The 16,353-nt window shown below is 33.1% G+C and overlaps 1 protein-coding gene across 1 annotated transcript; it reads left to right on the top strand.

Moving 5' to 3' along the window:
* Positions 1 to 15,081: 15,081 nt before the first annotated feature.
* LOC146905333 (uncharacterized) lies at positions 15,082 to 16,078 on the top strand. Its single transcript, XM_085728515.1, has 2 exons — positions 15,082 to 15,115; positions 15,261 to 16,078. The coding sequence occupies exons 1-2, from the start codon at positions 15,082 to 15,084 to the stop codon at positions 16,076 to 16,078; spliced, it is 852 nt and encodes a 283-aa protein (XP_085584641.1).
* The last annotated feature ends 275 nt before the right edge of the window (positions 16,079 to 16,353 follow it).

Genomic DNA, 16,353 nt, shown 5'->3' with positions numbered 1-16,353 from the left:
AAGGACACTTGTTATGATGACTTTTCAACATTTGAGGTAAGTTGTTATTCCCTCCGTTGCAAAATAACTAAGCAATTTGCGAAAAGATTTGTCCCAAAATAATTGGCTCATTTAATTTCTCAATGCAAAATTTATTTTTTTCAATTATAATTTTAATTTATACTACTTTCAACAATCCTAATTCAATATATTTTATTTTGTATTTATGATAATAAAAAATGTACCAATACATAACAAGACATTCAATACCATTTTTTTTTCTGGCTATACATTTTTTTCTTAATATATGTCAAATGAACAAAATACTCAATTATTATAAAACATGGAGAGTAATGAATTCCATAAGACTTGTTTAAATTTTGATTGAACTGATTTTTAACCTATACTTATGTTAAGATTATCAGACCTCTTTCTCAAGACTAAATGTTTAATATTTAAACAACATTAATCTAGACAATTTTAATTTTTATTACAATATAATTAATTAAAAATTGTTTAATTTTTTTTCTTCATATTTTTACGGAACTAAGAGTGAGGAGGACATCAAGGAGAAGCTTAGACATCCCGACTAGGTCGGTACCCCAAAAAAAAACCCATCCTCTCCCACACGAGTTCAGGTATGCTCCATTTACACAAGGCTCCATTTAATCCATTTAGGGTACGAATGCAAGACATGTGGCAGATTTTAATCTAAGGGATGAGTTTTTATTAAAAATACAAGTATTATTTAATAAAATAAAAAAAAAACAAATAAGTCATCGTCTTCCCTCGTCTCTCTCACAATCACCTCTTTCTTCCTCTCACTGCCGTCACAGTATCTCAGCCCATCGCCGCCCCTCTCGTTCAATCACAACGCCCCTCTCCCCTCTGTCCCTCATCGCCACTCATTGATTGTTATTTTTAACAGCTTCAGTGATTGTTTTTTTAACCCTAATGTCTCTCTGATTCTAATCCACACTTAATAATAACATGAATATGACCTGATGTGAAATTAAAAAGGTTTAGCTGTGATTATTATCATTTAAAAAAAAATATGAAAAAGTCAGTTTTCATGCAAATTTACAGAAGAAGAGGAGAACGAGAACTAAGAAACAAAGAAACAGTAGCAGCAAAGAAGAGAGCGTGAGGGAACATGTGATGTCTGATTTGTTTCGTTTTAATTATTTTAAATCTCAACCCTTAATTTTTCTTTTGCCACATGTCTATCATCCATGATGGTAAATGGATTAAATGGAGCTTTGTGTAAATGAAGCATACCCGGATTCCTCCCACTCACTCATATAAATATTATTAGAAAAAAAGGGAAAACATGTACATGAGAGGGGGAACCAATCCAAAACCCTCTAAAAACAAAGGAGAAAGAAAAGATGAAAATCAAACAAAATTATGGAAAACGATAATTTGGCATGCCATATCTGTCCCTAAAGAAATCTTCCCTAATAAAATCAGGCAAATTAAAACATCCCACCAAGAAAAGGTAAACAATATGCCATCTATTTCGTCAGATACCCAATTTAGGATTCTTAAATGCAAGAAGGGCACTAGAAGAATCTCCCACAATCCAAAGTGACCCCCAATGATTAAACGCAACAAATTCCCTATGCCACAAATGTTCAAAAAGAAATTTTTCATTGGGAATTCGGAGTTGAAGGACCTTGAGACTGGGTTTAATAACTGCTCGGTTTTCCTTCTCCTTTTGTGCCTTGGATACATGAGGAGTGAAAGGCTCTTCTGCGTTATTACTTAAGTCTCGTAGAACTTTTTGAATGATATCTAAATCTTTGTTAACAATCGAACAACGATGCTTACTATCATATGCATCACTGTCAGCCTCCTGCGACATTACCTCTTGTTGGTCGCAAGTAACCATCTCCAAAACTAGCATTTCCTTCAAAATTTCAGATGTAGGCATTGTTATTTCATCAATCACATTATTCAAAGCAAAGTGGAAGGAGTTGTCGGACATAGATGTGTTTTTTTAGGATGTTGTTGAGTTGTATGATTCAAATCCACATCGGCCTTGGGAGGTTCAGGCTGCGCGGCTAAGGCATCTGCCAAGGCACCTTGAATAGAAACCGCAATTTTAGTGCTTGCAGTCTTAAGATTGATTACATCAGTGGCAACCGTGTTTTAATTAAGAGTTCCTCAAATGCTTTCGATGATCTTATTATGTCAGGATTGATTTTAACATAGTGTTGTTTATGCTTAATATATTTATGGAATTTCTCTTTTTGTTTCTCTTTTTTTTAACGCCGTAGGCTGGGCAGGTGCACCCAACGGCAATTCGAGACATGATCTCTAATAATTTGACAGCAAGAGTAGAAGTCTGGGATCCATTCATAAATAACCGCCATAGGAAATGCAAAACCTTCCCTTTTAACCATTATTTCATGAAACAAGCGACGGCAGAAGTCAATGTCCACAAGTAAACGTGCGTAATGACCAAAAACGCATTTTTGAGTCGCTGAGTCAATGAGGAGTGGTGTATGGCACCAGCAATCTCTAAGAGTGTGCGCTCCAACCAATACTCTTATGTCAGCTCCATTAACCGGACCCACACATGTGCATGTGTTTGTTGAAATCCTTTGTCCATTGAGACAAACGCAACAACCCTGGTTTCAAGTTGACCGGGTCCATAACCCATACCTGTCACATATCATCAACAGAAGCAAGGGAGAACTCAAAAAATCCTTTCCCAAGAGAAATCAGTTTCCATGGTGCGCCAGTTTTCCACTGCTCGATAACTTATCTGAGATTTTCTTGGCAGTATAGGGTTTATCACCATTGTTTAGAACAAGCCTTCCGTGCAAATTCGTCAAACATGCAGCAATGCCCTTGGCATATACTTCCTCCGTAATTTTGATGGACAAAAAATCACCCTTCAAGGCCGGTTGGGGAAGTGGTTCGGTTACGGCAATGGATGTTGGTGAGAGAACCTGTGAGAAAGAGCGAACGCGGGTACCCACAGATGATGGTGAAAACTTATTCGTGACATGAGATGGTTTAGGTGAGCCGGTACGGTAGAGAGCTCAAACTTCAAATCGAATGCCTTGGCAGCTGCGATCCCTACAGAAAAATGGATAGAGAAAGAAAAAGAAGTTGCGACCCTTCCTGTGAGGCTTGGAACCGCAACAGTAAAGGTAAGAAGGAGAAAGGAAAGCAGGAAGAAGATGAAGCAAGCCTCACAGAAGGGTATACACATGCATAAATACAAACAAGGATAATGAAATTAATATATTAGAATTTCGCATCCTTGCATACTCCCTCCGTCCCGGAATAACTGACCCATTTTCTAAAAAAAAGTGTCCCAAAATAACTGACTCATTTTAATTTTCAATACAACTTTCATCATTCCCAATACAATATAACACTAAATAATACTACTTTTATCATTCCCAATACAATATATTTCATTTTCCCCTTTATTTATACACTTTTCTTAATCTGTGTGAAAAACCAAAGTAGGTCAATTATCCCGGGACGGAGGTAGTACTTCTTAACCAGCACCCATAATTTACTTTAATCACTTTCATGAAAGATTGAATAATCAAATTAGGGATGATAATGGATAGTTATAGGTACAAATAGTATGATATTAGTTTTCGTTTTGTTCGATAAATATGATACTTTTATCGGTCTCACGCATGCAAGGGTATCTGCAGTATAAGTAATCTTTACGATATCCTTAGATTTTTGGAAAAATGATTTTTAATTACCTAAAAACTTAACTTTTAATATCCATACAAATTTCATAATTTATACATAAACCATTAAATTTATATGCCCTACAAATTCCATAAATCATACAAATTTCATAATCCTTGCGCAATTCATACAAACTCTTGAAGTACGTCCATGCAAATTTTCATCTAATCAACTTCAAAAAAATATATAGAAAGGCTCATGGATCCAAATTTAACTAACTACATCTTGACTTTTTAAATTTAATAATATATCTAGTTTATTAACGAATACAAGTATCCACGGACACAAGTACAATCAACGGGTAGTTAGTATTTGTTTATAATATTGTCGATACCTATTAAGCTACCCGTCTCGTATCCATATCAAATTTTATCTATTAATACATGAGGACACGAGTTATTTTTCCCATCCCTAAATCAAATCAATAGGATTTGTTCAAAAAAAAAAATTAATAGGATTAATCCAAAATCAACAATTATATTATTTAATCACCTCTATGATTTATTTTCTTATATTCACAAAAAATACACCCTCTATTTTCAAGCAACCGTGAATTAAATATTTGATAGTTTTTAGAAAGTCAAAGTATCCGTACAAGTGTGTCAAATAGTCTTGTTCAATGTTTTCAAAAAAAAAAAAAACCAGTCTTGTTTAGTCTACAACACGTGTTTAGCCTAGATACATTTAAAAAAATAAAAAAGAATTCAGCCTAAAACTGATTTTAATTGCAAATTATTATTATTATGCAATGTTCAGGATATTAGGAAATCAATGTCAATACGTCATTCCATATTTTACAATATGTTCTACAGTTAAAGAGAGTGGAGTGGAGTGGAGAGCAAATAACAAATGGGACACCACTGGTGCGACGCGACATACTTGTACACCATGAATATCACCTCTATTAATTGCTTTATGTATTAGAGTCGAGAGGCCCTCAGCCACCAATATGAATAAATATGATGATAACGGGTCACCCTGGCGCATCCCTTGGCCGGGTACAATAGGCCCCACCCTGTCAAAGTTCATAAGCACCGAATAAGTAACATAACTAACACAGATCATTATCCATTGGATCCATTTCTCACTAAATCCCATTCGCATAAGCACACCACGAAGAAATCCCCAATCCACTTTATCATAAGCCTTGCTAATATCAATCTTGAGAGCCAATTCCCCTCTCCATCCCTTCGTCTTCCACTTCATTGAGTGGATTATTTCGGTAGCTATTAACGCGTTGTCCAGTATAGAGCGTCCCTCGACAAACGCAGACTGCTCCTCTGACACATATTTATTCAAACACTGTTTCAGTCGATTAGCAAGCAACTTCGACACCATCTTATACAACATATTTGTTTCTGTAAGGTTTGAAGGGAAGTAACCGCGATCCAACCAAGAAGTCGCTGCCTGAAAAATATCATCACCACACACATGCCAGAATCTCTGATAAAATGCTGGATTAAAACCATCCGGACCTGGGGACTTGTCCGATTGCATCTGAAAAAGGGCTTGGCGCAATTCTTCTTTTGTAATAGGTGTTGTAAGCATTATATTGTCATCCATCGAAACACATTGGCTCATCAAATCCAACACCGGTTCATGAACACCCGCATTCGCAGCAAATAAGTGCTCAAAGTAACCTTGTGCCACAATACACATATCCTCTTGCGACGTAGCAGTCCTCCTATCATCTATACCGAGCTTACTAAACTTCTTCACTTTGCCGCGGGCTACCGCGGATGTATGAAAGAACTTTGTATTCATGTTCCCCTTCCTTCAACCAATGCATTTTCGCTCTACTTCCAAAAGGCCTCTTCTTGTACAAGAAGTCGAGCATGCTTCTCTCGGGTTGTGACATATTGCGTATGCATCATACCATTCGGCTGAGCACGAAGTTCCTCTAAAATACGGATACATTGGTTAATTTCTTCCTTAAACCGAACTCTTTTCCTCCTACCCCAACTCTACAACTTCGTTGAACAATTCACAACTCTATCGCCGAGCTCCAACCCCAACCATCCGCCAGCACCTCCTCAATATCGTCCTCTAGAAGCCAACTGTTTTCAAATTTATAAGAATAATTATACCTCTGACGAATTGTCCGTGTAGTATCAAGCAGTATTGGAGAGTGATTTGAGTGAGAAGTAAGTAAGTTTGTAAGTTTGACTTTTGGAAAACGTTGCAGTCATTCGGAGTTTCCCATAGCCATATCCAATCTTTCCTCCAGCACACGATTGGTATCCGGACTCTTGATCCATGTAAATGGGTGACCATGCAATTTAATATCGGATAAGCCACAATCATCAACCGCTTCACGGAAGCCCATACACAACCAATTAAATTTAATAATATATCTAGTTTATTAACGAATACGAGTATCCACGGACACGAGTACAAATTGTTTATAATATCGTCGATATGTATTAAGGTACCTGTCTCGTATCCATATCAAATTTTATCTACTGATCCATGAGGACACGAGTTATTTTTCCCATCCCTAAATCAAATCAATAGGATTAATCCAAAATCAACAATTATATTATTTAATCACCTCTATGATTTATTTTCTTATATTCACAAAAAATACACCCTCTATTTTCAAGCAACCGTGAATTAAATATTTGATAGTTTTTAGAAAGTCAAAGTATCCGTACAGGTGTGTCAAATAGTCTTGTTCAATGTTTTCAAAAAAAAAAAAACAGTCTTGTTCAATCTACAACACGTGTTTAGCCTAGATACATTTAAAAAAAAAAAAGAATTCAGCCTAAAACTGATTTTAATTGCAAATTATTATGCAATGTTGAGGATATTAGGAAATCAATTTCAATACGTCATTCCATATCTTACAATGTGTTCTACAGTCAAAGAGAGTGGAGTGGAATTTTCCTCTTTATAATGGCACATCGAACATAAAATTCATTAAAATACCACTCTTGGCTGCGAATGTTCCAATTGCCGGATTCAATTGAGAGATACCTTATTAATTAAGTAAAGGCAATAACCTTCATTAGCACACACTTTGTTAGAAAGAAGAAAAAAAACAGTTTACAATTCTGACATTGTTGGATTTCAAGTATGCGTAGTTAAGATATATAAGATATCTTAACTACTTAAAGGTAAAATATTGGATATGTAAGATATTTGACCTATACTTTAAGGTGTTTTATAGAGATGTAGTGTCTCCATCTCGTGGTCTTGAATCATTGACTCGTTGTTGCTTACGACTTTCCGAAACTCTCCAATAAGTGGTATCAGTGTATTGGTTTGACGTTATAGATGGTGGGAACTAACACTTTTGGTAAAAATTGTTGGATTTCAACTTTGAGTGGTTAAATAACATGTCACCAATAAAGAAATAAAATGTTGGATTTATAAAATAGGTTACTTATATACCCGATGCTTTAAGATTTTGGTTGAAGATGTGACGTCTCCATCTCATATGGTCTTGAGGCATTGGCACATTATTGCTCTAACTACTTTGGATTCCCTAAAGAGCACTGCTATTCTTAGCGAAAAAAAACATCCCGATCCTTCGTGAATGAATTATTGCCGTTAGATGTGAATGGATGGAAATCATAGAGGGGTAGATATAAAATAGAGAGAGTGCTACAGTACAAAATAAAAACTTCCTAAGCCAGGATGATTTCGGCATAAAGTTTGTCGCGAGAACAAGCATTCCCTAAATGATATTAAGTATTTTTTTAAGGAAAGGTATTAAATATTAACGACTAAACTAGAAACATATTACATATTTCTCTATACCTAGTTTAAAACATTAATTAATTAAAAAATTTATAATCGTGAGCTCATTCTTCATTAGACTTGCACAAATGGCTTTTTTCTAGATTACCCTCTCTTGATTAGAGGGTAATTACCCTCTCATGATATCAACCAATCAAAATGTAATATACGTTGACAATATTAAATGTCAAACAAATGAATCAGTTATCTCTCTCTCTCTCTCTCTCTCTCTCTCTCTATATATATATATATATATATATATATATATATATATATATATATATATATATATATATATATAGAGGGTGTATCAAGTGAGAGGGGTTTTAAAATGAGAGGTGAGAGGGTTAAATAATAACCCTTGGATCAATCTTTACGGTGATATCTAGTTTTAATAACAGCAGCTTAATTTTCACACCCCTCTGTCCATTCCCTTTCTTCTCTTATCGTCTAACTGCGATTCCTCTGTGTTCACAACGCTAGTTCATTCATCAATTCACACACGTATGTTTTTGTTCAAAATTCATAGAAATATTTAACCCATCTAAATTTTCACACAATTTATTCAATCAAACAAATAAAAGGTTTGATTTTAATATTTCTGCACAATTGCATCTCAAATTTTGGATGTAGAATGTAGGAAAAACTTGACCCATTAAATTTCAATTCCAATTAATCTTCACACAATTTATGAATCGATTCCATTAGGTTTGCAGTGAAACAATTTCTGAATTTTTTTTCCCATCAAAAACATATGAATCAACGATGAGTGTAAGAAGAGAGATCTATTGCATCTGTAAAATTGAAAATTTGGTGCCAAATTCCTATGATGCAACGATGGGTGTAAGAAGAGAGATCTATTGCATGTGTGAAAACATAAATTGGTGAAGATTTGGAATGAAAGCACTTGGAACGAAGGCATGAGGAAGATGAACTGTGGCATGAGGAAGATGAACTGTGAGGGTGAGTAAGAAAAGGGTGCGGTGAATTAAAAAAAGGAGTATTTTAATCTCAGCCATTTATTTAGATTTAAGGGTTGAGATTAGTTCCTCTTATCTCTCACAATAAGATGTGCTCTTATTTGATATGTCCTCTATATATATATATATATATATATATATATATATATATATATATATATATATATATATATATATATATATATAGAGAGAGAGAGAGAGAGAGTCAATTTTATTTCTAAGGTAATTTTTAATACTTTTAATTTTTATTTAATTATATTTAGGTGTTCAATTTTAATTAATTTACGGTTAAATTACACGTTTGATCCCTTAATTAATTTATGAGTTTCACTTTGGTCCCTCCATTAATAAAAGTTCCATTTTGGTCCTTTAATTATTTCTTCGTTTATCAAATAATTGGTCCTTTCTATCATCTTTTAATGTCTAATATTAATGATATACATTTAGAAATTTGATTGTAGATCTATTATATGAACTGTGACCCACCAACAACTAATTTATTTCAACTTTTCTTCATCCTCTTCCTCTTCATGTTCACCAACTTCGTAAATACTTCAATCAAACCCAAAAAAAGCCCAGAAAAATTTATTAAAAAGAAAATCAAATGTTTCCGTCGGTTTGGTGAGCTTCCTCTCCTACCTTTCATCACCAAATTCCTTTCAACCCCTAACCCTTATTTCACTCCCAAATTCTATAATTTTTATTTTAACTAGCGAAAAAACGGACACTCACGTGCTTGTCTTTCCGCTCTTTTTTTGCGCTAACGTTTGAAAATTATGAACGGTATTTTTTTTTATGAAATTTTGATTTTGATTAAAACTAAAAAAATATAAATGTTTATTGTTTTCAAGTTAAACAAATCAAACTAACCACGATTATTTCAATGACACAAACAATGTGATCTAAATTCTTTTTTTTAGTGACACCATCGACAATCTTTAATATAGAAAAAGTTGTTTAAAGATATAATTGGGAGAATGAAAATGTAATTATAAATATACTTATCTAGTTTGTTACACTTTTTAAATGATAAAGAAACAAAACCATATATATATATATATATATATATATATATATATATATATATATATATATATATATATATAGGGTTTTGCTAGAAGCCACCCATGAAGGTATCTTTTAGCAATCCACACCTCAAGGTGTGATTTCCACTTTTTAGTTATAACTTTGCTAAAAGACATCTTCATAAAAATTAGTTGGTGTCTTTTAGCAAATGCTCATAGAATAAATTGTTAAAAGACACCTTCATAAAAGGTGTCTTCTAGCAAAACCCTTTGGTGGTGTCTTTTAACAAGTCACAACTTAAGGTGTGATTTTCACTTTTTAGTTATAACTTTGCTAAAAGACACCTTCATAAAAGTTAGTTGGTGTCTTTTCGCAAATGCTCATAGAGTAACTTGATAAAAGACACCTTCATAAAATGTGTCTTCTATCATAACCCTATATATATTCATATCGTGTTTGTTATAGTTTCTTTAATATTTAAATTTATTCTTATCTATTTGTTACATGTGTTATTTGTATTGAAAATTGAGGGCATTTTCTGAAAGAGAAAAAGCCGGTCCAAAAGAGAAGAAAGAGGTTATTTTCTTTATATATAGTATAGATTATTGTGATGTTCTTTTGCTGCTTGATTGCACCTTTGTTTATAAAGCCTTCTCTCGTTCCCTTTATCTCGTATGGCCTCTCTCTTCATTTTTTAATTTTTTCAGATTTGGGAGGGAGGTGGGATTATCGTGGAACTCGAAAATGAATTAATCATCCAGGAATAAAAAGAAGAAGGGAATTGATGTGTTAAATTATAGTTTCGAAAAATTTGATGTTGATGATGATAGACATTGTAATGAATTGATGTGGAAAAGTCAGTAGTATCAATTGCATATAATCATAAGTTTTGTTAACAACGGGAATTCTCACGATACTTGAAATCAAACGAACGACGACGATTCTCACGATAAATGGAAACAACGGCAGTTTGAAACGACTAAATTGAACAATCAAAATGGGAAGAAAGATGAAGAAGAAACAAGAAGTGATCAACGGGCAAGAATAACGAGGAAGAAACATGAAGTGATCGATAGGGAAGAATAATGAAAAAGAAATTGGAATGAAGGGGATGTTTTTGTTCTCATGTTCTGGAATGGAAGAAATTTTATGAATGTAACTGATGGATTTAAGGACATCTAGATGAAAGAAATTTGTGAAATTTTATATGTTGTAAGTAGAGCTGTCAAAAATGGGCCGGCTAATGGGCCAATCCATATTTTGGGTCGGGCCGGGCCTAAAAAAGTTGGCCCAAAATGCACTTGGACTTTTTTTGCCCATATAAAAATGGGGTTGGGGCGGGCTGGTCCATCGGGTCGGCCCATTATCAATATTTTCATTTGATTTTTTTTGGTAAAAACACTATATTTTTTGAAAAAATTATCAACTAATTTAAATTTTATTAATAAAAATATATTTAAATAACTAAACTTGATAAAAATGAATGAATTTACTTCAAAGTTTTAAAATTATAAATTCGATTCAATCAAAGAAATAATCTAAAGTTTTTATTAATATTCAATGTTAATGTGTAAAAATTATTTACACTTGAATGTCCATCCAATCATATTTTATCAAAAATATAGTTGTGAGTAACTAATATATAAAAAATACATATAAAAGAGTGAAATTTTTTAAAGAAAGAAAACTAAACGGGTAGGGTCGAGTTGGCCCCTGACTCACACGGGCTGGACTCGACTCAAGAATCAATTATAAATGGGTTGGGCCGGACTGACCCATTTATGTAGTTGGCCCGCTCAGGGCCAGGTCGGGCCAGCCCATTTGATACCTCTAATTATAAGTCATGTATGGGAACACCCAAATATAATTAAATAAAAATTAAAAGTATTAAAAGTTACATTGGGATTAAATTAAAATTGACCTTTTTTTTTATGGAAAAAATTGACTCATTTATTTGACATTTAATGTTGTCTATGTATATTACATTTTGATTGGTTGATATCATGAGAGGGTAATTACCCCCTAATAAAGAGAGGGGAATGTAGGCCTCACCCCACAAATGTAAGGAAATTTTACCCTATACCCCAACACATATACTTTCACCCCTACAAATTTTCAAAAATTCCAATTTTACCCTCTTTACTATTTAACCTTTTACAAATTAATTTATCAATCTCACTTTCAACATTCCCATTCAGTATGAGTTCACCCCACTATTCTTTTCAGATATGTATTTCAGATTCATTCCTCCTATAACATGTTTTCAAAATTTTACCGGAGCACTACACATCCTTTCCGATGAACATTTTTTTTTCTTCTTTAGAAAAAGAAAATCTATCAATTCGATTAACGTAACTATAATAATTCTAACACTATTACTTAAGGTTAATTCCAATAACATCAGATATGTAATTAGGAATGAGCCTTCATGCTTTCTCGTTTCAGAAAACAATAACATCACAAAATCAGAAAAGTAATGTATGACCGCTTTCTCTTATTAAAAAATTGAGGAAAAAATAAAGAACTTAAAAGGAAAAACAAAGTGGCTGAACCGAAGATATTCATGAAAAGATTTCCAAAAATCAATGATTCAAAGAATAATTCCAATTTTGATAACCTAGACATGACGTGAATCCAACACGGGTGAAACGATTTTGGTAACCCACAAAACCTTGGAATACCAAGAAAACCTGAAACCTCAATCAATGATTCCGGTAACGATTGAGAGAACGAACACAATCATATGGAGAAACGATTAACAATAACATTTCGGTTGATGACTGTAGAAGAAAAATCAAATTGAATGTTTTGGGCAAAAAAGGGTTCATGTAATGCTTATTGTTTGTTCTGCGTCCATTTTCCAGAAGAAGGTGGGGTGAACGTTTGTTGTGTGTTTTCCAGAAAAAAAAGGTGGGGTGAACAAGTGATTGAACAAGTGCTTTCAAAAAAAAAAAAAGTGATTGAACAAGTGATTGAATTTTATTTTACATAAAGGGTAAATTTGGAACTTTATGTCAAATGTTGGGGTCAAAGTATAAGTGTAAGGGTGTGAGGTATAACTTCCCAAATGTAATTACTATTCAAAGGTCAAAGATAGTTTTTTTTTTTTTGGAGCAAAAAGGTCAAAGATAGTTGAATGGTCAAAAATTAAATCTTTATAGTTAACACATTGTTAATCCTTGCAGCATCTCCTCATTCGCTATACAAATATGGTATTTCGAAAAGAAAAAATTGTATATTCTATAGGTTGTTTAAGTCTTGTAGCCAGTTCCAAGTCTAACCTTAGTACGTAGCTCCTTCACGTCAATTTTTCCATTATGATAAAATAGCTATGTTTTAAGGGATCAAATGATATGCATTGTCAAAAATCACAATTTTTTAACACATTAAAGAATTACGAAAATTGCTTTTATTGATGTGGTAATTTGCATAATTGTGATTGAACTTCAATGTAAAATAACTTAAAGGTGACAATGCATATGTCCTCGTGAGCATATATAGCTCAGTTGGTAAGGACATGCATTGTTATATGCAGGGGTCGGAGTTCGAACACCCTGCTTATTAACCTTGAAAAAAAGGTGAATTCTAGTCACTAAACTACTTGAAGAAGAAAAAAAGGTGACAATGCATATTTCTAAATCACATGTTTAAAAAATTGAGCTCAACCCACCGGTTAAATATGTTAAATAGGGAACTAACTAACCAATTTATCGTTGGTTAGTTTAATCTCAATTGTGTCATAGACTAATTGAACAATGTTCACAAAACGATTTTTCTATTTTGCATTTTATTTATTTGGTTCAACGACAATTGAACCAAATAAACTATAAAGTGAAGGTCTCACCAATTTGATCTCCAACAAAGTTTCTCAATATTGATTAAGAGCCAACATTGATAATTATATGAAGAACAATCCTACAAACTATTTTGTGAAGTGGAATGACATCGAGTTAAACTTTACTCAAGTTCTCTATGCATGATATAAACTTTTTTTTAAGGATCTAAGACATATAACCTTAGCACATGTCCAATCATAAACATGATTGATGTGTTGAGAGTTCATATTAAATATGGATGCCTTAAGTAATTGTCAAACCACCACATATTAAATCAAATTTGTACCTTAATTTTATGGAGTTAATTAATATAAATTCGACAAATTTTACATATGACAATTTCGATATCCACATAGATCAGTGCATAAAAAAATATCCTAAAATTTGATCGATGATATAATATCATTCTCTAAAAGTATAAAATCACAATCATCTTTATCCTTATGACTAAGACAATGACTTAATCGGTGCCAGTTTAATTTAAAAAAAAAACAAAAAAAAAACGAATGTGAGATACCAAACAATATGACCACATATTTTGCTTAAAAAAAATATATGACCACATATTAGTGTATATTGATGGTGAACGTAGGGTGACAAAGACAAGAGACGCATGTGTTTGAAGTTTGAATACCAAAACAAGGAATGCATTTTAAAATATAAATAGGAGTTTGGTTGGAGCAGCCTCTTTTCTTCTCTTCATAACATATTTGAAAAGCATGCTTCAAACCACAGATTATTCAAACTCTTTTGAAACGTCTCAAATGCATGGTCACATGCCCTCTTTTGTTTTTTAGGTAGTAAAGTACCCATTTAACCTCTATGATCCCTAATTCCCCATCAATCGATCTTCTTTCCAAACATCACGATCAAGTTTCCAAAAATTGTCACGAATCTTACGTATTAGCTGTGAAAATTCCAAGCACCAAATGACGTTCAGTTTTTTTCTTTCTATTTGGTCCACCTTCTCCCAACTCTTTGTGTGCTATAGGCTGGAATTTGTATGGAGTCTAATCATACGATAAGTTTGCAATTATTTATTCCTACATATACAGTAATTTTGACGTGTTTATGTTTTTTTCTTAATTTAATATGCATTTAAATTTTATTTATAATTATTTACACACCACTCACGTGTCAGTCTTTCTACTTTTTTTATTGCATTAACACTTGTAAAGTATGAACGCTATTTTTTATGAAATTTTAATTTTAATTAAAAGTATATAGATTAGATATTTGTAAATTTCAAATTATAATAAAACCTACAAACATTTGTAAAAAAAAAAACCCTACAAACCATATTTGGCTTTTTTTCCAATCTGCCCTAGTTGTGAAACTTTAATACCAATATGCCCTAGTTGAAAAAAAAAACACCAAAATGCCCTAGTTAAGATGAACTAGTACGAGTACGCCATTTCATTTGGCGGACTTGTGGCCATGAGTATGCCATTTCAAATGGCGGACTCGTGAAGCTTTTTTAACTTTTTTTTTTTTTCGTTTTTTCTATTTTTTTCTGGTTGTTTTATATTATTTATTTATTTTATCAATTTTAATTAACATAAAAACATAAATTAAAAAATATGGAAAAAAAGTCTAATAAAATGCTTAGTAAAATATTACAACAATAAAAATTAATTGACAGGATATAAAATGAATAACATAAAATTAGTTAACAATAAATTATTAATTAACATTAAAACATAACATAAAATGCATAAAAATATAAAATATAAAAATTATTATGACAAATAAAAAACTACAAATGTCCATCAGTGCCACATCCCCTACGTCTAATGTCACGAACAGGATATCGTGGTTCTTCCGGTTGTATGTTGTCGATAGATGATTGTACTGAAGAACTGCCTCCTTGAAGTATTCCATTAAATGATATGAGTTTTGGGGGTTTTGGTTTGGGTAGAAGTTTTGGGGGGTTTGGTTTGTGCATGTGCCATAGGTTTGGTTTGCAATGTAGGTTATGCATTGAACGAGCCTACATTCAAATATTACCGCAACAAAATCCGAGGGGAAAATGAAGAAGCTGTGAAGTGGCTAGACAAAATACCCAAAGAAAAATGGACACAGGCATATGACAAAGGTGTACGCTGGGGTCACATGACCTCTAACCTTGCAGAGTCGATGAACAATGTGTTCAAGGGTATTCGCAACCTCCCTAAAACTGCTTTGGTGAAGTCAACCTATTATAGGCTTGCATCACTTTTTGCAGAGCGAGGAGAGAACGCGAATATCAGGTTAAAGACTAATCAAGCTTATACCGAGCATTGCATGAACACAATTAAAGCCGAAGTGATTAAGTCCCACACTCACGAAGTCAATCAATTTGATCGAGAAATGCATACTTTTTCTGTCCGCGAAACTGTCGACCACAAGGAGGGAAGGCCAAAGGGAACTTTCAAGGTCGACTTGCATGCAGAGTGGTGTGATTGTGGGAAATTTCAGGCTTTCCATATGCCTTGTTCACATGTCATAGCTGCTTGTTCCAGTGTTAATCATGACTACCGAAGATATATCCATCAAGTTTACAGCAGTGATCATGTATTCAACGTGTACAATACCAGGTTTGAAGTAATTCAACACCCTTCATATTGGATCCCATACGAAGGGGAAATTCTCTGCCACGATGAGACAATGCGAAGAGTGAAAAAAGGTCGTCCAAATAGTACTCGCATTATGACTGAAATGGACGCGGTGGAAAGAAACCCAAGAAAATGTGGAAGGTGTCGTGAGACCGGACACTCACGAAAAAATTGTCCTCTTACTAGACAAAACTAGTTATTTTTTGTGTAATTGATATTTTATATTGTGCTATCTTTTAATGTAATAAATATTATTGTTGTAATATTTTACTAAGCATTTTATTAGACTTTTTTTTCCATATTTTTTAATTTATGTTTTTATGTTAATTAAAATTGATAAAATAAATATATAATATAAAACAACCAAAAAAAATAGAAAAAGCGAAAAAAAAAAGTTAAAAAAGCTTCACGAGTCCGCCATTTGAAATGGCATACTCATGGCCACAAGTCCGCCAAATGAAATGGCGTACT

The sequence above is a fragment of the Medicago sativa genome, chromosome 7, assembly GCF_051527215.1.
Source record: "Medicago sativa cultivar Bolivia chromosome 7, Bolivia_mono, whole genome shotgun sequence".
Lineage (NCBI taxonomy): Eukaryota > Viridiplantae > Streptophyta > Magnoliopsida > Fabales > Fabaceae > Medicago > Medicago sativa.
The sequence above is the reverse complement of the archived record's forward strand: the minus strand, read 5'-3'. Positions and strand labels throughout refer to the sequence as shown.